The sequence below is a fragment of the Molothrus aeneus genome, chromosome 21 (genome assembly GCF_037042795.1).
Source record: "Molothrus aeneus isolate 106 chromosome 21, BPBGC_Maene_1.0, whole genome shotgun sequence".
NCBI lineage: Eukaryota > Metazoa > Chordata > Aves > Passeriformes > Icteridae > Molothrus > Molothrus aeneus.
Genome location: NC_089666.1, coordinates 8,048,295 through 8,068,210, shown reverse-complemented (window position 1 = coordinate 8,068,210; position 19,916 = coordinate 8,048,295). Strand labels below are relative to the sequence as shown.

The following is a 19,916-nucleotide window of genomic DNA, read 5'->3' as shown; positions in this document are numbered from 1 at the left end:
CATTAGATTCTATTTAAGGTCCCTAACCCAAACCATTTCATAATTCAAAGAAAACGGCCACACACACAGAGCCAGGAAGCAGGCGGAGATCAACACGTTAACAACCGAGATAATGACAGGACCGCCCGGAAAACGCCCCTTTGCCCCTCACTCTGCCGGAAATGGCGGCTGCCCTCACCTAAGATGGCGGCTGCGCCTTCCCGCCGCGCGGCGCAGTGAGGAAATTTCCGCCTCCATCCCGCCTCCCTCGGGCCTGGCAACGCCGGGCTCCGTCAGGGGCCGTGAGGGCCTCAGCGGCGGCCGGGCTCGGGCTGAGCCTCCCCGCGGCCGGCACGGCGCTCGGGGCAGCGGCCGCTCCCTGCCCAGCGCCTCCCGGTGAGTGCGGGCGGCTCCTCCCGCAGCCCCGCGGGGATCGTGGAGGGCTCCGAGGGGCTCTGGGGGCTCTGACGGCTTTGGGGGGGTTTGGGTTCATTGGTGCGTTCTCTGTTAGATTTGGAATTATTTTTCCTTGGAATTGAGCGGGATGGCCCCTGTGGGTCACTTCCACAGGGGGGACACTCGGATTTTATGTCTCTGTGACAGCTCCTCCCCGCCGCTGTTTCCTGGGTGTTTCCAGCTCCGCTTTCTCTTGGATCTGCTCCTATTAATTACATAAATTTATTAATTAACAGGTCCTTTTAATGTCTGACATCAAAAACTCCTCTATTTTTGTGTAGGTTCTTCTGAATTTATTCTTGTGTGTATATATACAAGTATCTATATAAACACTTGTGTATATATACAAGTATCTATATATACATTTGCATATATATACTTTAATATATATATGTATATATTGAAGTATACATATAAACATATGTATAGGTATACATATATATGTATGTATATGAATAAATTATGTGCATATGTTTGTATGTATATAAATAACTTATGTATTTATGTGTATATAAATAAGTTATGCACATATAATTATATGTATGTAAGTTATTAATACTTCACATAGGTTATTTTAATTTTTATATGTTCATTAATGACCTCTTTCTTCAGAGTTTAACTTGGTTTTTCTCCTTTTTTCCTTTTAGTTCATTTAACCCACAGTGACCTTTTGCTTCAGTTTAATTTGTTTTTTCTCCTTTTTTTCTTTTAGACCCCACAGTGATTTCAGCAGCCAATAAATAATAAAAAAGGAAAAAAAAAACCCCATAAAAATGATGTCAAGACAAGCTTTCCTGTGCAGCTTGGGCTCTCTGTACTTATCCCTCCTGTTCATCTTCCTCCTGATGGACGTTTATGCCAGGCCTGCCAACCACTCTGTGCTGAAGGAGCGGGCAGGGGAGGCCCGGGAGGAGAACGAGATCCTGCCCCCCGACCACCTGAACGGCGTCAAGATGGAGCTGGACGGGCACCTGAACAAGGAGTTCCACCAGGAGGTGTTCCTGGGCAAGGAGCGCGAGGAGTTCGAGGAGGACTCGCAGCCCCGCAGGAACAGGAGGAAGCTCGTGGGCATCTTCTCCAAGTGAGTCCCGGCTGCTTGGGCTGCAGTCAGGTGCACCCAGCTCCAGGCCCTCACAAGGCTCATTTAGTAATGTATGATAGAAATAAACCCTTGGTTTGGGAAGGCAGGAGCCTCCCCTGAAACGGAGAAAATGAACCCCCTCATGTCATGGACATGCTTTATGAAAAATCCTTTTGTTAGGATGTTTTCTCCTGAGAAGCTGAGAGGCCTCAGAAATGAAATATAAACAATAATTATAAATATGCTGCTGTGGAATGCAACAGGTGCATCTTGGATTGGTCTCATGTGGTTGTTTTTAATTAATGGCCAATCACAGTCCAGCTGGCTCGGACTCTGGTCAGTCACAAGATTTTATTACCATTCCTTTCTATTCCTTGCAAGCCTTCTGATGAAAATTTTCTTCTATTCTTTTAGTATAGTTTTAATATACTATATAAAATTATATATAGTTTTATATAGTATATATATATATAATATATATATAAAATAATTATATTATATATAAAATTATATATAATAATAGATATATAAAATTATACATATATTACTCTAGTATATATAGTAAAATATAAAAATTATTTTATTTTTATAGAATATATTTTTTCTTTTAATATAATATATATCATACAATAATAAATCAGCCTTCTGAAGCATGGAGTCAAAATTCTGATCTCTTCCCTCATTCTGGGACCCCTGAGAACACCAACACCCCCCCTGAATTGCTATAAATTTTAAATTAAGGGGCTCTCAGGCAACAAAAATTTATGGGAGCAGGAAATAACAGGGAAGAAAATAAAAGGATAAAATAAACAATGCAGGAAACTAAAACAACACTGACAGGGTCAGAACACAACCTGACACCCTGTGCCACCTCAAATTAAGGATGGACAGAAGCAAAAAAAACCTGCCTGGGCAATTTTCTAGAAAAAGAAGAGAGGAAAGAAACCAATCACTGTTGGGAGGAAAGGAAGAGAACAAAGAAACCAATCACTGTTGGGAGGAAAGGAAGAGAGGACACAAACCAATCACTGTTGGGAGGAAAGGAAGAGGACAAAGACAAACCAATCACTGTTGGGAGGAAAGGAAGAGAGGACACAAACCAATCACTGTTGGGAGGAAAGGAAGAGAGGACACAAACCAATCACTGTTGGAAGGGAAGAGAGGACACAAACCAATCACTGTTGGAAGGGAAGAGAGGACACAAACCAATCACTGTTGGGAGGAAAGGAAGAGAGGACACAAACCAATCACTGTTGGGAGGAAGGGAAGAGAGGACACAAACCAGTCACTGTTGGAAGGGAAGAGAGGACACAAACCAGTCACTGTTGGGAGGTGTTTACCAGGGGTGGCACCTGGGGCCTCTTGCCCCTGCTTTGGTTTTTTGTTTTTCTCTCTAAAATATTTGTTATTTTGCCTTGGTTAGAACCTTTCTGTTTCTAACACTCCAAAGGTGGCTGAGCTGCCCTGGTGTGAAGGAAACCTCCAGGAGCTTGGGAGACCTGGAGGAGCAGGAGGAGGAGGAGGAGGAGGAGGCTCCTGTCCTGTAATGGCCACAGATTGAATCAGCAGTGAAACGATCCCCAGCCACATCCCAGAGCAGCACAACTCAGCACAATGGAATAAGAATTGTTTGTCTTTCCTCAGCTTCCAGGGAGAAAACTCCTGGGCAAAGGGGTTTTATCCAGAGAATGTGAATGCCCCAGGTCAGAAAGAGGAGAAAGGGCCAAAAAACCCCACAAAATTGGGAATTTTGGTGGGTTTGAAGTTGGGAGGTTTAATAGCTCAAAACTGGAAAGTTGAATTAATGTTTAAAAATCGGGAATTTAAATGAGTAGCTTCAAAATTAAGAGTTTGAATAGTTCCAAATTGAAAAGTTGAATTAGTGCTGTAAACTTGGGAATTTAAATTAGTAGCTTCGAAATCAGGGATTTTAATAGTTCTAAATTGGAAATTTGAATGAATATTTATTGAAATTGGGAATTTTAATGTTTCAAAATTGGGGGTTTAAATTAATATTTTCAAAATTAGGGATTTTAATTGATATGTCAAACATGGAAATTGGAATTAATATTTCAAAATTGGAGATTTCAATTCACATTTTAAATTTGATAATTTTAATATTTAAAATGGGGAAACTGAATTCACATTTTTAAAATTGGATATTTTAACTCACATTTCAAAATTGGGAATGTGGACATTTCAAACTTGGAATTTTTCATTAATATTTTCACAATTCCGCGGTTTTGGCTTTGTCTCAGCCCTTTCAAACACCAGGTGGCAGAGTTGGCTTTATTTGCATCTTTGAATGAAAACGCCTCCAATGAACACCACAAGGGGGATAAACTCTCAAAGCTTTATTTGGTGCCAACTCGCCAGGAACAAAGACATTTCATTAAAGTAATTATTGAATAAATAATAAATAAATGATAAAAGCATCCCCCTGGTAGAAATTGTGATATTGAAACTCCCTAAACCTGCATTTTTGGGGGTTGTTTATCTCTTTTTTCACATTTAGTTGACATTTCAAGGCAAATCATATCTTGAATAATTCAAGTTTCAATCAAAACAACTCAGTGATGGCAGCAGATAAAGGCCAGAGGCAAACTGGGGCTTTGAAACTCTGGTTTTTCTCTGAGTTTTGAAAAAAATGTTTTTGAGGAGCTTTAAATAGAATTTGAAATGGTAACAAAATAAAATCTGATTTTTAGTGACATTTTGAATTACAGAGAGTGGGTTGGAGATGCTTTAAATAGAATTTGAAATGGTAACAAAATAAAATCTGATTTTTAGTGATACTTTGAATATTTATTTCATGCTCAAAAAATAGAACCCTTCAGAAATTTTGATTTATTTTTGGTTTTGAACTGTAATTTTTAAATTAATTTCTTCATGAATTAAGGATTGATCAGATTGGGTTTTCCTGATAATTTCAATCAGGAAAAATTGAATTCTGCAGCTCTGAATACAAGAAATTCCAGAAAACTCGTGGAGAACAAAGAGATGTGCAATGGTCAAAAATAAAAATTCAGTGAAATGTGAAAAAAGGGCTTGGAAAGAGAAATTGAGAGAGAATTCAAGGTCTGGAAGCAAATTTTTCCAATTCTGAATTTGGAGTGACTCAAAATTCCATCAGGAATGATTTGTGGGAAAAATTCCCTGAAAAACATGATTTAATTAAAGAAAATTCACTGAGCAATAACCTAAATCTTGCTAAATTAACTTAAATTAATGAAATTATTTACTTCAATTCTGAACTAAAGGCTGAGCTTTCACTTGTTTCTCACAGAGTCAAAAATATTCATTTTTCTGTGAATTTTTGCTGAATAAACCAATTTATAAACGAAAACCCAGCCAGAGCTTCCCCTGCTGAGCTCTAAACTGAAATCCTGTTTATTTTCCTCCCTAGGGTGGATGTAAATAACGATAAAAAGATCAGTGCCAAGGAAATGCAACGCTGGATCATGGAGAAAACAGATGAGCACTTCCAGGAGGCTGTGGAGGAGAACAAAATGCACTTCAGGGCTGTGGATCCTGATGGGGATGGTAACATCCACACTTTGTCCTCAAAAAATCACTTTTAAAGTCAGTTCTGGCATCTAGAATTTAGTTTTGAGATCAAATTTAGGTCTGGAATCCCAGATTTGGATTTTTGTGGGAAAGGATGTGCTGCAGGCAGCTCTTTATTTCATAAATGAATTTTTAAAAAAGAATAAATTGAATTTTTCACCAAATTTTATGGCTAAAAAAACCCAAAAATGAATCGGGTGGCAGCTTTCATGTTGTCATTCCTAAAATTCAGTGTGGGGTTGTGGTGTTGGACTAAAACACTTGAAAATTTGCTGATTTTGAAAGAATGCAATCCAAAATTCCTCATTTCAGTTGAAATGTTCTCAATTCCAGGTCACGTTTCTTGGGATGAATATAAAATTAAATTCTTGGCAAGCAAAGGCTTCAATGAAAAGGAAATTGCAGAGAAAATCAAAAACAACGAGGAGTTGAAAATAGATGAAGAAAGTAAGTGCAGAACTGGGGTTTTGGTATTAAAACCTGGGGGTGAGAATGGGAATGGGAGGGAAATGTTTGGGTGGTTCTGCTTGAGGAGGAGTTAAACAATAAACCAAAATTTCTGCAGTTTTTAATGTAAAATGTGCTGTGAAAATGAGACTTTTTTTTGAGGAATCTTCCTGTTTTCCCCTTAAATAATAAAAAAAATCAAATCTGCTTTTTTTCCACCTGAAATTTGGTGTGAAAATGACATTTTTTAGAGGAATCTTCTTGGTTTTCCCTTAAAGAAATATTTAAATTTATTCTAAAATCCCCACAAAAATTGGAGCCAAAAGACACAAATCCTTCATTAATCCTAACCAGAATCTGCCATGAAAATTGCAACTTTTAATGGCAATCTCCCCATTTTCCCCCTGAAATAAATTTGGATTTACTTGACAATCCCCCCAAAAACTGAACTCAAAGGACACAAATCCCCCATTGTTCCTGACCAGAATCTGCCATGCAAGTTGCAGTTTTTAGGAGGAATTTTCCTGTTTTTCCCCTCCAAGCAACATCTCAGTTTCCTGTAAAATCCCCCTGCCCCTTTCCCTTTCCCTGCAGGGCTGAGTCATCTCCAGATTGCTTTGGTGACATTTTCCAGTGCTGCAGAAACGCCTGAGGTGCAGAAAAAGGAGCTGAGAATGTGCAGGGAAATCACCTGGGGCTGGTTCCAGGAAGCCCAGAGCTGCTGAGTCAGCCCCGAGGCTGCACCTGAGCCCCAGAATCTTCTGGAGGAAAATCAAATTATTCATCCTCCACTTCCTCAGGGGGTTTTCTCCTCCTCCAAGCACCCTAAAAGTGATTTTTGGTTTCTTTTATTTTAAATCAAAAGCACCTGAGGGTGTGGAGTTTAAGGCACTTTCTGCAGAAATTTGGATTTCAGGCTAAAATTGTGTTTTAATTAATTGATGGATATTGGCAGATAATTGGATTGTGGGATGAAATGAAGGAATTCCATGGGATTTTGGTGCTGATTTTTCTGTTCATACACTCCTAATTCAACTTTTCTTGCAGCAAAAATATGGAATATTGTGATAAAAATCTGCAGGGTTTAAGCTTAAAAAACGTCATTGATGAAACAACTGAGAGCTTGAAAGGAAGGGGTTGTGACAGATTAAATCCTAAAAATGGATTGGGACAACTGAAATCCTAAAAATTGTGACAATTTAAATCCTAAAAATGGATCATGATAATTGGAGTCTTAAAAATGGGTTGGTACAATGGAAAACCTAAAAGTGGATTGGGACAACTGAAATTTCTAAAACTTGGTTGTGCCAAATCCTAAAAGTGGATGGGGGCAATTGCAGCCTTTGGGATGAATTGTGCCAAATCCTAAAAGTGGATGGGGGCAATTGCAGCCTTTGGGATGAATTGTGCCAAATCCTAAAATGGATGGGGGCAATTGCAGCCTTTGGGATGAATTGTGCCAACTGAAATCCTTCAAAGTGATTGTCCCAGATCTTAAAAATGGATGGGAGCAATTCTAGCACTTGGGATGAACTGAAATCCCCCAAAGTGATTGTGCCAAATCCCACAAACGGATGGGGGCAATTTCAGCGTTTGGGATGAAATGTGCGAAATCCCAAAAATGGATGGGGGCAGTTGCAGCCTTTGGGATGAGCTGTGATCCCAGAGGTGCAGGTGCAGGTTTGAGATGAGCTGCGATCCCAAAGGTGCAGGTTTGGGATGAGCTGTGATCCCAAAGGTGCAGGTTTGAGATGAGCTGCGATCCCAAAGGTGCAGGTTTGGGATGAGCTGTGATCCCAAAGGTGCAGGTTTGGGATGAGCTGTGATCCCAGAGGTGCAGGTTTGGGATGAGCTGTGATCCCAAAGGTGCAGGTTTGGGATGAGCTGTGATCCCAGACATGTGGGTGCAGGTTTGGGATGAGCTGTGATCCCAGAGGTGCAGGTTTGGGATGAGCTGTGATCCCAAAGGTGCAGGTTTGGGATGAGCTGCAGTCCCAGAGGTGCAGGTTTGGGATGAGCTGCAGTCCCAGAGGTGCAGGTTTGGGATGAGCTGTGATCCCAGAGGTGCAGGTTTGGGATGAGCTGTGATCCCAGAGGTGCAGGTTTGGGATGAGCTGCAGTCCCAGAGGTGCAGGTTTGGGATGAGCTGCAGTCCCAAAGGTGCAGGTTCGGGATGAGCTGTGATCCCAGAGGTGCAGGTTTGGGATGAGCTGCAGTCCCAGAGGTGCAGGTTTGGGATGAGCTGCAGTCCCAAAGGTGCAGGTTCGGGATGAGCCCTCGGACGCCATCCCAGCCCCGCGGTGCCGTTGCAGCGCAGGAAGTGCTGGACAACCTGAAGGATCGCTGGTACCAGGCGGACAATCCCCCCCCGGACCTGCTGCTGAGCGAGCAGGAGTTCCTGTCCTTCCTGCACCCCGAGCACAGCCGCGGCATGCTGCACTTCATGGTGCAGGAGATCGTCCGCGACCTCGGTAAGATGGGGTTTCCTGGGAATTCTGTCCATGAATTCCATGGATTCCCATTTGTATTTGGGTATTTGGGGCATGCTGCACTTCATGGTGCAGGAGATCGTCCGCGACCTCGGTAAGATGGGGTTTCCTGGGAATTCTGTCCATGAATTCCATGGATTCCCATTTGTATTTGGGTATTTGGGGCATGCTGCACTTCATGGTGCAGGAGATCGTCCGCGACCTCGGTAAGATAGGCTGGCCTGGGAATTCTGTCCTCGACTCCATGGATTCCCATTTGTATTTGGGTATTTGGGGCATGCTGCACTTCATGGTGCAGGAGATCATCCGCGACCTCGGTAAGATGGGCTGGCCTGGGAATTCTATCCATGAATTCCATGGATTCCCATTTGTATTTGGGTATTTGGGGCATGCTGCACTTCATGGTGCAGGAGATCGTCCACGGCCTCGGTAAGATAGGCTGGCCTGGCAATTCTATCCATGAATTCCATGGATTCTCATTTTTTATGTGGATTTTGGGATGGAATAGTCTGGTGGAGTTCATGGATTCCTATTTTATGGTAGATATTTGGGGCATGTTGCACTTCATGGTGCAGGAGATCGTCAGTTTTCTGGGACCCTACAATTTTCTGGGAATTGTATCCATGGATTCCTGTTTTTATGTGTATTTCGGGAAGGTTTTGCATGGAATAGTCTGGTGGAGTTCCATGGATTCCCATTTGTCTGTGGGTATTGGGAGGGGTTTGGTTTTTTCACAGCTCAGTAGGAAATACCCATTTTCATGGGAATGAAATGAAGGTATTTTAATTTTTTGTGGGTTTTGACGGGAATGAAGCGAATCTGTTGTAACGTGTGTGCTTTTCCCAGATCAGGACGGGGATAAGAAGCTGACCCTGTCAGAGTTCATCTCCCTGCCCGTGGGCACGGTGGAGAACCAGCAGGCTCAGGACATCGACGATGACTGGGTGAGGGACAGGAGGAAGGAGTTCCAGGAGGTCATCGACGCCAACCACGACGGCATCGTCACCATGGAGGAGCTGGAGGTGAGTCCTCGTCCTTTGCCAGCCAATTATTCCAAAACACGGCTTTAAAAACATCACAAATTCACTTTCAGCTCATTTTTAATTAAAAATTTGAGTATTTCCGTTTAATTTTAATTTCGTGTTAATTGCATTTTAATTTCATGTGAGTTTCATTTTAAAATAATCTGTGGGAACGGCCAAACAAAGCAGGGAAAAATGAGAGAATTTAGGTCCTGAAAATTGATAATCCTTCATTTTTAACAGGAATTTTTTCCCGAGTTTAATTTGCAGCCCAAAATCCCGAAATTTTTCATTGAATGACCCACAGAAATCTCTGATTTTTTTGGTAGCAGCCTAGAAACCAGGAAAGCCCCCATGAAACGCTTGTTACAGACCCTGTCCCGGCTTTGGGCCGGGGTAGGAGTGGTTGGGGCTGTGGGAGCAGCCCGGGCCGTGCTGGGCTGTGCCGTGCTGGGCTGTGCCGTGCTGGGCTGTGCCGTGCTGGGTTGTGCCGTGCTCGGTTGTGCCATGCTCAGCTTTGCCGTGCTCGGCTGTGCCGTGCTGGGCTGTGCCGTGCTCGGTTGTGCCGTGCTGGGTTGTGCCGTGCTCAGCTTTGCCATGCTCAGCTTTGCCATGCTCAGCTTTGCCGTGCTGGGTTGTGCCGTGCTGGGTTGGGCCGTGCTGGGTTGTGCCGTGCTGGGCTGTGCCGTGCTGGGTTGTGCCGTGCTCGGCTGTGCCGTGCTGGGTTGTGCTGTGCTCGGCTGTGCCGTGCTGGGCTGTGCCGTGCTGGGCTGTGCCGTGCTGGGTTGTGCCGTGCTCAGCTTTGCCATGCTCAGCTTTGCCATGCTCAGCTTTGCCATGCTCAGCTTTGCCATGCTCAGCTTTGCCGTTCTCGGCTGTGCCGTGCTGGGTTGGGCCGTGCTGGGTTGTGCCGTGCTCGGCTGTGCCGTGCTCAGCTTTGCCGTGCTCAGCTTTGCCGTTCTCGGCTGTGCCGTGCTCAGCTTTGCCGTGCTCAGCTTTGCCGTGCTCGGCTGTGCCGTGCTCAGCTTTGCCGTGCTCGGCTGTGCCGTGCTCGGCTGTGCCGTGCTGGGCTGTGCCGTGCTGGGCTGTGCCATGCTCGGCTGTGCCGTGCTCAGCTTTGCCGTGCTCGGCTGTGCCGTGCTCGGTTGTGCCGTGCTCGGCTGTGCCGTGCTCGGTTGTGCCATGCTCAGCTTTGCCGTGCTGGGCTGTGCCGTGCTGGGCTGTGCCGTGCTCGGCTGTGCCATGCTCGGCTGTGCCGTGCTGGGCTGTGCCGTGCTCGGCTGTGCCGTGCTGGGCTGTGCCGTGCTGGGCTGTGCCGTGCTCGGCTGTGCCGTGCTGGGCTGTGCTATGCTCAGGCCGTTTTGCCGCGGTGTTTCAGGAGTACATGGACCCCATGAACGAGCACAACGCGCTGAACGAGGCGCGGCAGATGATCGCCGTGGCCGACGAGAACCAGAACCACCACCTGGAGCTGGAGGAGATCCTCAAGTACAGCGAGTACTTCACGGGCAGCAAACTCATGGATTACGCCCGCAACGTCCACGAGGAGTTCTGAGCTCCCTCCTCCCCCTTTCCAGAACTTTCTGTTCCACTCCCAACCCCCCCCCCCCCCCCCCAAAAAAACATCCCAGGGAAAAAGGATTCAGCCAAGCAGCGGGAATTGGTGGTCGCGGATTCCCGATTTTCCGTCCGTCCCCGCTCCTTGGAGAGGATTTTCCTGCTGGAAAAATGGTGGGAATTCCTGGATTCAGGTAGTTCTGCTCCTTGGTTTGGGGGTGTTGAAGCCAGCTGGAATTTTGGGTGGGAGGATCTTGGAATATTCCCTGGTTTCCTTCAGCTGCTGATGCAGGGGATCCCAAATAAAGGTTGGATTTTGGGAAGGGAACATTCCCAAATGTGATTCCAAGGAATGTTTGTCCTCCACACCCAGTTCCATTTGGGAGGCTCCTGAAATACTTGTTTCCCTCAGCTGCTGATGCAGGGAATCCCAAATAAAGGTTGGATTTTGGGAATTTTGGTGGTTCCAAGGAATGTTTGACCTCCTGGGAATATCCACACTCAATTCCAGTGTTTTTCTCAGCTTCCTGAAGAGTTGTTGGGAATTTAATGGAATTTTTTCAGGGAGCTGTGGGGAAGAATTTATTTAAAATGTTACAGAAAACCTTTTCGGAATTAATTTTAAAAAATAAAATAACATTAATTAAGATTAAATTAATATTAAAATGACATTGTTTTGTTGACATCTGCACTGGGAATGGGAGATCATGGCTTTAAAATATCAGATTTTAGTCCAAAATCAAACAATTGGGAAGGTTTTTTTGGAATTTAAGCTGTTGGACAGAGCAGTGGGAGTTCCCATGGAGTTTGATGGCTGCTTAATTAATATTCACTGCTAAAATTAATGAGCTCTATGCTAATTAATGCTGTTAATGAGCTGCTGATGATGATTTGGGGGAAATTCCAGGCTTTGGGTGAGCTCTTTCCCAAATAAAATAGATTTTTTTCCCTCTGCTTCCATCTTTCCTGGGAAAAACCCCTCTTTGGGAAAGAATTCCTGAAAATCTGAGATGTTTTATTTGATTAAATTTATTCATAATATAATGTAAATACAGTAATTGCTGTCCCTCTTTCCCTTTTCCTGCTCTTTATTTGATGTTTTTATTAAATTCCTTGGATAAAAGATTTTATATCCTTTTTATTTTGATTTTCCATTAAATATTTCTCTCCATGCTTTGGAAATTCTGCTGCTTTTAAGGTTTGTCAGGGCGAGGTGGGAAATAAGAGGAATAAATTCCATGGATAATCTCTGATAAAATAAGTTTAAACACAAAAATTCCAGTAAAATCATAATTTATTCTACTGATAATTGTACTTTATCTATGAAGAGATTTTGCCAATACCATCCTAATTTAATTTTGGGACAACATGAGCATGGAATCTCTAATTCCCAGTATTTTCTGGAGTCGGTGAAGGTAAAGCTGCAATTCCAGGCAGCTGGAACACCTAAAATTGAGATCCTGGATCCCATTCTAATAGGCTGGAAAATGAAATTCCTTAATTCCCACTATTTTGTTGATTCAGTGATGCTAGGGAGCTCTCCTAGAACTTAACTGAGCTCCTGGCTCCAACTCCAGCAGTCTGGAAAACGAAATTTCCCAATTCCCGCTATTCCGCCGCCTCAGCCGGGGCATTCCCACAGCGCTCCTCCGTCCCTGCATTTCCAGCCATTCCCATTACCCTCCCTTGAGGGCTCCTTTTACCCCTTAAACCCTTCTCAAGCTCAGCATTTCCTTTTCCTGCCGAAAAACCCCAAACCGGGAGCGGGAAGGGGCGTGGAGAAAAGCGGGAATTTCCCTCAAATGTCCCCGCCCGGAGCCGTTCTCGCTCGCGGGCCTCTCACAGCGCCCTGAGGGAAGAGAAGCTGTGAGGAAAAAGGCGCCGTGAGGGGAAAGGCGCCGTGAGGGGAACGGAGCCGTGAGGGGAGCCAAGCTGTGAGGGGAAAGGCGCCGTGAGGGAAAAGGCACCGTGAGGGAAAAGGCACCGTGAGGGAAAAGGCGCCCTGAGGGGACAGCGACGTGAGGGGACAGCGCCGCGAGGGGACGGGGACGGTGCCGGTGCCGTGAGGGAACAGCTCCCTGAGGGGGATGGCGGGAATGGCGCTTCCAAGGATTCCCTGGAATTTTCCCGCTCTCTGCTGGCTCTTGGCCGTGCCTATCTCCGGCTCCCTGGGCTTGGAATGTCAGGAGCACCAATACAGCTTCCATGACAAATGCTGCAGCGACTGTGCCCCAGGTGAGTGCCCGCCGCGGGGGCTGGGATGGGAGAACCGGGCTTTAGGGAAATACCGAATTTTTTTATTAGTGTAATACCTATTTTTTAGTGTAATACTTTTTAGACTAATAAAAATAAGTTTTAGACTTCAAAATTGGAAAAATCTTCCTTTTTGAGAGTGGTTTTTAACTTTTTTGGATGATTTTTTGCTTCCTAAATGCCTCAGTCCAGGGGCATTTCCTAAACCTTTTCCTCTAACTCTGGAAGGGATATTTGGGATCCACTGGGACAAAAATTGGGGGCATTTTCCCCAATTTCAGCCCTCCCCAGCCCTTCTCAGCTGCTCCATTAAATGTTGATTTTTCCTCCTGGCTAAACTTCCAGGGCTTTTTCTCCTTAATAAAAAGCAAGAACTGCCAAATTCTGGGCACCGTTTGATCCCAAAAGATGAAATTTAGGATTTTTCCCCTCACAATCCCAACCAATCCCGATTTGTTCCCAAAAGGTAAAAATTAGGATTTTTCCTCTCACGACCCCAGCCAATCCTTGGTCCCAAAGGATTAAATTTAGGATTTTTCCCCTCAGGACCCCACTAAATGTTGATTTTTGGGTGTTTTTAGGGGAGAGGATGTGGAGTCAGCCAACACGTGTGCTAGTGATACACTATTTGTTCCCAAAGGATTAAATTTAGGATTTTCCCCCTCAGGATCCCACCGAATGTTGATTTTTGGGTGTTTTTAGGGGAGAGGATGCGGAGTCGCTGCACGGCCTCGGCCGACACCGTGTGCTCGCCATGCCAGGATGGATATTTCAGCTCCCAGCACCACCACGGCTTCTGCAAAAGCTGCACCATCTGCAACGCCCGTGAGTGCTGGGATTTGGGGAAAAAATCCCTTTTTGGGGGGAAAAAAATCCCATTTTTTGGGGAAAAAAATATCCCTTCTTTGGGGGAAAAATCGCTTTTTTGAGGGAAAAAGAAATGCCTTTTTTTGGGGAAAAAAATCCCAGGTTTGGGGCATTTTGCGGGGTAGGGGGAGAAAAATCCCTTTTTGGAGATAGAATCCTTTTTTGGGGGAATAAAATCCCCTTTTGGGTGCTTTTCCGGCTGCTTCCATCTCAGTTGTGAGGCCTACCTGAAAATCACTGTCCTCAAACGAAATTGTTGAACGATTCAGTTGTTAAATTAATTATTAATTACGACTCACTAATTAATTGTTAAATTGCTGAATTCTGCAGCTCCTAAACCCAAAACCCCAAACCCCTGAGGAGTTAATTATTGCTGTTAATGAAGGAATTAATGAATTTCTGCCTCGGCCAGGGAAGGGCAGCATGGAGGTGAAGCCGTGTGAGAAAACCTCGGACAGGGTCTGTGCGTGCCAGGCAGGATTCCAGCCTGCCAGGGGTGTTCCTGTGGCAAGGGGTGAGTTGGGATCTGCAATTCCCTTGGGAAGAGTTGGGATTTGAGCCTGCCACAGCTCCCTTGGGAAGCAGGGAATTGGGATTTGGAATTCCCTTGGGAAGGGGTGAGTTGGGATCTGCAATTCCCTTGGGAAGAGTTGGGATTTGAGCCTGCCACAGCTCCCTTGGGAAGCAGGGAATTGGGATTTGGAATTCCCTTGGGAAGCGGTGAGTCCAGGCATGTACCAGCTAGAATTCCCTTTGGAATTCTGGGACGTGCCACCCTTCCCAAAATCCTGCCTCCCATGTGGCAGTTCCTGGCTGGAATTGTGAGATCCTCCCGGATAATATCCAGAATGAATAATCTTGGATCATTCAGAATTACCCAGTGGATAAACCTGGGAATTCTGCCACTTCCCTGGATAATCCCTTTTTCCCCCCAGAGTGCTCCCGATGTCCTGAAGGGACTTTCTCCAGAGGAGGGAACAAGAACTGCCAGCCTTGGACCAAGTAGGAATCCTTTTTTGAGGGAAAAAATCCCTTTTGGGGGGAAAAAAAATCCTTTTTGGGAGGAAAAATCCCTTGTAGTGGCAAAAATTTCTTTTTGGGGGCAAAGTGCTCAGAGCAGCTCTGGGGGATTCATTTTTCCAAGAAAAACCCAAATCCAGAGAAATAAATTGAAATAAACCTGGGTCTAAGTGCTCTGAATCCCATCCTTTGGGATTTTTAGGATCATGAGGGATTTTTAGGATTTTCCACCTTTTTTTAAAACCTCTTGGATGTTTTTTTGGGAACAAAAAATTCCTGTGCCAGAATCAGCTGGGAAAAAAATCCCAGATCATTTTTTATGATTTAATTATTCCTCCCATTCCTGTGGGATGTAGGCATAAAATCCTAAATTTGTAGGGCTGAAACACAGATTGGGATTGTGTGGGTGGGATTTAGGAATGATTCCCTGTTGGCAAACCCTCTGGAATTTCTTTTCCAGCTGCAGCAGCGGTGGGAGGATGACGCTCCGGGCTGGCACAGGCACAGAGGATGCCCAGTGCGGCAGCAGCCCTGGCAGTGCCAGCAGCCCTGGCCCGCATCCCTCTCCCACGGGATTCCCGGAACGCGGGGACCCCTCTCCCGCGGGATTCCCGGAACGCGGGGACCCCTTTCCCACAGGATTCCCGGAACGCGGGGACCCCTCTCCCACGGGATCCCCCGAGAACAGCTCCAGGGCGTCCAGCCCCGGGGACATCCCCGCGGTTTGTCGGGACCCCGGCGGTCCCACGGAGCCGGCATGGGGTAAGCACGGGCAGGGAGCTCACTGGAGCTGCTTTCCTGGGAAGGGAATTCCCACGTTCTCTGAATCCCCTTCTGTATTTCACACAGCATTCCAGGATCCCGTATTTCAATCTGAGTCTGCTTTCCTGGGAAAGGAGCTCCCATTTCCTCAAAAGCCAGACCTGAATTTCACAGAACATTCCAGGATCCCACAATCCCAGCTGGGATTGCTTTCCTGGGAAGGGAATTCCCACTTTCTCTGAATTCTTTTCTGTATTTCACACAACATTCCAGGATCCCACATTTCCAGCTTCTTGGTTTCCATGTAAAGCTGCTTTCCTGGGAAGCGAAATCCCAATTTCTCTAAAGCCATTCCTGTATTTCCCAAACATTCCAGGATCCCACACTTCCCTGGCAGCTGGACCTCTCCATTCCCAGAGTTCTGGATTCTCCCTCTGGGAACTCCATCCAGAACCAGGAATCTTTGTTTTTTAGGGAATGTTTCCATTCTAATTCCAGGCTCTTTATCCCTGCTCCTGCTGTGCCTGCTCCTGCTGATGGTGAGTGGAATTTCCATCCTGCTCCTGATCATCCAGGCAGCCCAGAAAAAAGCCAGGAATGGGCCTGGGAGGAGCACCCAGCACAGTGAGTTCCCTTTTTATGGGATAAAAAAATAGGGCAAACATTAACCAGGGCCCCCCTGTTAGAAATTTGGGAATTAATAAAAGAATTCTTATTTAGGAATGCAGAGAATTCCAGGTTGATCCACGTTAGGATTAGGAGCTGATTAGGAGCTCATTATCCCAAATTTTCATTCCTTCTCCCTGATTTTCCCTTGATCCTGGAATTCCCTGATTTTAGGCCAGGAATTCTCTTCCTGGCAGGATCCAGAAGCAACTTCCAAGAGTAAAATGGGAAATTTTTTTTGCCTTCATGGAAGTTGAAATGTCCTGAATTCTGCAAACGTGGGAAAGGTCTGGCTGAGAAGAGCTGAGCTCTAAAATCGGGATTAAGTGGCAAAAGTGAGCTCTAAAATAGGGACTAAGTGGCAAAAGTGAGTTTTAAAATCGAGATTCAGGGGCAAGCTGAGCTCTAGCATCAGGGTCAATCCTGTTCCCTCCTGTTCTCACCCCTGGGACCATTCCCTGTTTTCCAGAGGAGAGGAGCTGCAGGATTCCCATCCAGGAGGAGCAGATCGATTCCAACTCCAGCCTCATCAAAAACTGACATCAAAACTCCCACCCTGGGCTCTTCTGCTTCTCTGAGCCCACAGAGCTGAAGGAGCACTGGGAATAATTAGGATTTGCTTAATTAGGAGTTAATTTGAGGCTGGTTTAACTATTTGATTAACTCAAGATCTCCCTTTGGAATTTGGGAGAATTCCTGAGGGAATTTTGTGTGGATTTTTTTTTCCCTTTGGGCAAATCCTTGAGCTCTAAAATCAGGATTAAATGGCAAAGCTGGGCTCTAAAATCAAGATCAAGTGGCAGATCTGAGCACTACAAAAACCAGGATCAAGTGACAAAGCTGAGCTCTAAAATCAGGATTAAGTCAAACTCAATCCACACTTCACGAAATGAATTTTCCCTCTCTAATTGCATTTCCACAAACTGGGACAGGAGATTTTTTGGGAGCAAATCCCAAACTCTGGAATGTCTGGGAGGAGCCTGAAGTGTCCTTTTGCTGAATTTGAAATGTTTCCCTGGAAATTCCAGAAAAATTGATTTTTTTATCATTTAGGAGTGATTTTCCCTCCAACTATCGGCAGAAAACTCCTCAAAAAATGGGAATTTTAAACCCATATCCCAAAACATCCAGCAGGGAATGGATGCAGGGATCCCAGAGGTGTTTAAATCCATGGATTTGGAAGATGTGGGATTTTTTTTATATGTTATACATATCCAAAGGGGTTTATACAATGTATAGGAAGGTTTGTATCGTGTACAAAGGGGCATTTGGGGGAATAAAATTCTGGAAAAACAAATCCTGGTGTGTGTTTGGGGAAAAATAGAGAAATTCCAGGGAAATGGGACAGCCTGGGAAGGGAGGGGGGCATTTAGGGAAAGGTTGGGCTGGGTTTTAGGGCAAGGCTGGGATGGATGAGCTGAATTTGTCATTTGAAAATCCAGCTGGGAAAATGACAAATAATCACATTCCTGAGGGGGAAAATCCCCTTTTTCCTTGGGTAATAATCACATTCCTGAGGGGGGGAAATTCCATTTTTCCTTGGAAAAGAATGACAAATAATCTCATTCCTGAGGGGGAAAAATCCCATTTTTCCCTGGATAATAATCACATTCATGAGGTGAAAAAATCACGTTTTTTCCTGCATAATAATTATATTTCTGTGGGGAAAAAAATCCAATTTTTCCCTGGATAATAATCGCATTTATGAGGGGAAAAAATCCCATTTTTCCTTGGAAAAAATGACAAATAATCTCATTCCTGAGGAGGAAAAAATTCCTGGTTTTCCCTGGATAATTATCACATTCCTGAGGGGAAAAAAATCACATTTTTTTTCCTGGATAATAATCGCATTCATGAGGGGGAAAAACCCAAATTTTCCCTGGATAAGAACTGTATTCCTGTGGGGAAAAAAAAATCAATTTTTCCTGGTTAAGAACTGTATTCCTGTGGGGAAAAAAAAAAATCAATTTTTCCTGGTTAAGAACTGTGTTCCTGTGGGGAAAAAAAATCCCATTTTTTCCTGGATAATAATCACATTCATGAGGGGGAAAAAATCCCATTTTTCCTTGGAAAAAAATGACAAATAATCTCATTCATGAGGAGAAAAAAAAATCCCATTTTTTCCTGGATAATAATCACATTCCTTAGGCGGAAAACCCCCTTTTTCCCTAGATAAGAACTGTATTCCTGAGGGGAAAAAAAATCTCATTTTTGCCTGGAAAAAAGGACAAATAATCACATTCCTGAGGGGGAAAAAATCCCAGTTTTCCTTGGAAAAAAAATGACAAATAATCACATACCAGAGGGAAAACAATCCCAGTTTTCCTTGGATAATAATCACATTCCTGAGGGGGAAAAAATCTCATTTTTTCCTGGAAAATAATTGTATTCCTGTGGCAAAAAAATCCCATTTTTCCTTGGAAACAACAACAAATAATCACATTCCAGAAGGAAAAAAATCCCATTTTCCCCTGGATATTTTACCCTTCACCTTCTAAATAAATCCCCCATATTTCTCCAATTTTGGATGAAAACTGAACCAAACATAACAACATTTGAACCACCCTAAAAAAATCCAAATAAATTCCATTTTCCCCTTCTTGCCAAACCTTCCCATCTACAAATTGAACATTTCCCTTCATTTTCCAAGAAGAAAATAATTCCTTCATAATTTTTAATTAACCAGCCGCAATAATTTTAATTTTTTTTTAATCCTGCTTTAGATCATAATTTTTTTTATCTTCACTTCCTGCTTTGTGTGTTTGCCTTTTTTGGCTCTCCCCGGTGACGATTTTTCCGTTGCCGTTATCTCCAGATTTTTTTATCTCCTGAACTCAATTTTGACTCAGTTTTGCCACCAGAAGAGGGAAAAAAAACCTCACAGGAGATGCTTGGGGGCCAGACTTGGGATTTTTCCAGGGTTTTTTTGAGTTTTTCCAGATTTTTTCTGAGTTTTGCCAGGTTTTTTCTGCATTTCCTGGATATTTTTTTCCTGTATTTTTCCCGTTTTTTGCTGGTTTTCCCATTTTCCCCCAGGATTTTTACAGGTTTTTTTTTCTGGGTTTTTTCTGGGGTTTTTTTCCCCATTTTTTTCAGGGTTTTTTCCAGCTTTCCTTCTAGGGAATTCCAAATTTTTAGGATTTTCCTCATGGACACACCCAATTTTGAACCAAATAAAGGGGAATTTTTCCAATTTAGAAGCACACAAGGGGAATTCTCCATTGGAGGTTCTGGGAATGTCAGATTTTTGTGGATTTTCCTCATGGAGAAACCAAATTTGGGAGCAAAAAATGGGAATTTTCCATAGGGGAAGACAGGGTGGGTGTTGGGGAAGGATCCTGGGATTTTGATGGATTTAACTCCAGGTTTATATTGGATAGAAATTGTATTCCTGAGGGGAAAAATCCCATTTTTCCTTGGATAATAATTGTATTTCTGAGGGAAAAAAATCCCTTTTTTCCCTGGATAATAACTGCATCCTTGAGGGAAGAAATTCCCATTTTTCTTTGGATAATAATCACAACCCTGAAGGGAAAAAATCCCATTTGTATTCCTGTGGGAAAAAATCCCAATTTCCCTTGGATACTAGTTGTATTCTGAGGGAAAAATAATCCCAGTTTTCCTTGGAAAATAACTGCATTCCTGAGGGGAAAAAATTCCCATTTTCCCCTGGATAATAATTGCAATCTTGGGGGGAAAAGAATCCCTTTTTTTTTCCTGGATAATGATTATACTTCTGGGGGATAAAAT

The 19,916-nt window shown here is 44.1% G+C and overlaps 2 protein-coding genes across 2 annotated transcripts; both read left to right on the top strand.

Moving 5' to 3' along the window:
* The first annotated feature begins 199 nt into the window (after positions 1 to 199).
* Positions 200 to 11,780, top strand: SDF4 (stromal cell derived factor 4). Its single transcript, XM_066564126.1, has 7 exons — positions 200 to 375; positions 1,148 to 1,516; positions 4,923 to 5,059; positions 5,417 to 5,530; positions 7,843 to 8,001; positions 8,866 to 9,041; positions 10,420 to 11,780. Exons 2-7 carry the CDS (start codon positions 1,209 to 1,211, stop codon positions 10,594 to 10,596), a joined length of 1,071 nt encoding a protein of 356 aa, XP_066420223.1. The 5' UTR covers positions 200 to 375; positions 1,148 to 1,208; the 3' UTR covers positions 10,597 to 11,780.
* A 664-nt stretch (positions 11,781 to 12,444) lies between these two features.
* Positions 12,445 to 17,463, top strand: TNFRSF4 (TNF receptor superfamily member 4). Its single transcript, XM_066563979.1, has 7 exons — positions 12,445 to 12,833; positions 13,554 to 13,676; positions 14,131 to 14,232; positions 14,654 to 14,720; positions 15,199 to 15,500; positions 15,999 to 16,124; positions 16,636 to 17,463. Exons 1-7 carry the CDS (start codon positions 12,686 to 12,688, stop codon positions 16,704 to 16,706), a joined length of 939 nt encoding a protein of 312 aa, XP_066420076.1. The 5' UTR covers positions 12,445 to 12,685; the 3' UTR covers positions 16,707 to 17,463.
* Positions 17,464 to 19,916: the final 2,453 nt, after the last annotated feature.

Coding starts and splice junctions, on each gene's coding strand:
- SDF4 (XM_066564126.1), top strand. CDS start 1,209: ATGATGTCAAGACAAGCTTTCCTGTGCAGCTTGGGCTCTCTGTACTTA. Junction 1,517..4,922: donor CTCGTGGGCATCTTCTCCAA/GTGAGTCCCGGC, acceptor TTTCCTCCCTAG/GGTGGATGTAAATAACGATA. Junction 8,002..8,865: donor GGAGATCGTCCGCGACCTCG/GTAAGATGGGGT, acceptor TGCTTTTCCCAG/ATCAGGACGGGGATAAGAAG.
- TNFRSF4 (XM_066563979.1), top strand. CDS start 12,686: ATGGCGGGAATGGCGCTTCCAAGGATTCCCTGGAATTTTCCCGCTCTC. Junction 14,233..14,653: donor GGGTGTTCCTGTGGCAAGGG/GTGAGTTGGGAT, acceptor TTTTCCCCCCAG/AGTGCTCCCGATGTCCTGAA. Junction 16,125..16,635: donor TGGGAGGAGCACCCAGCACA/GTGAGTTCCCTT, acceptor CCTGTTTTCCAG/AGGAGAGGAGCTGCAGGATT.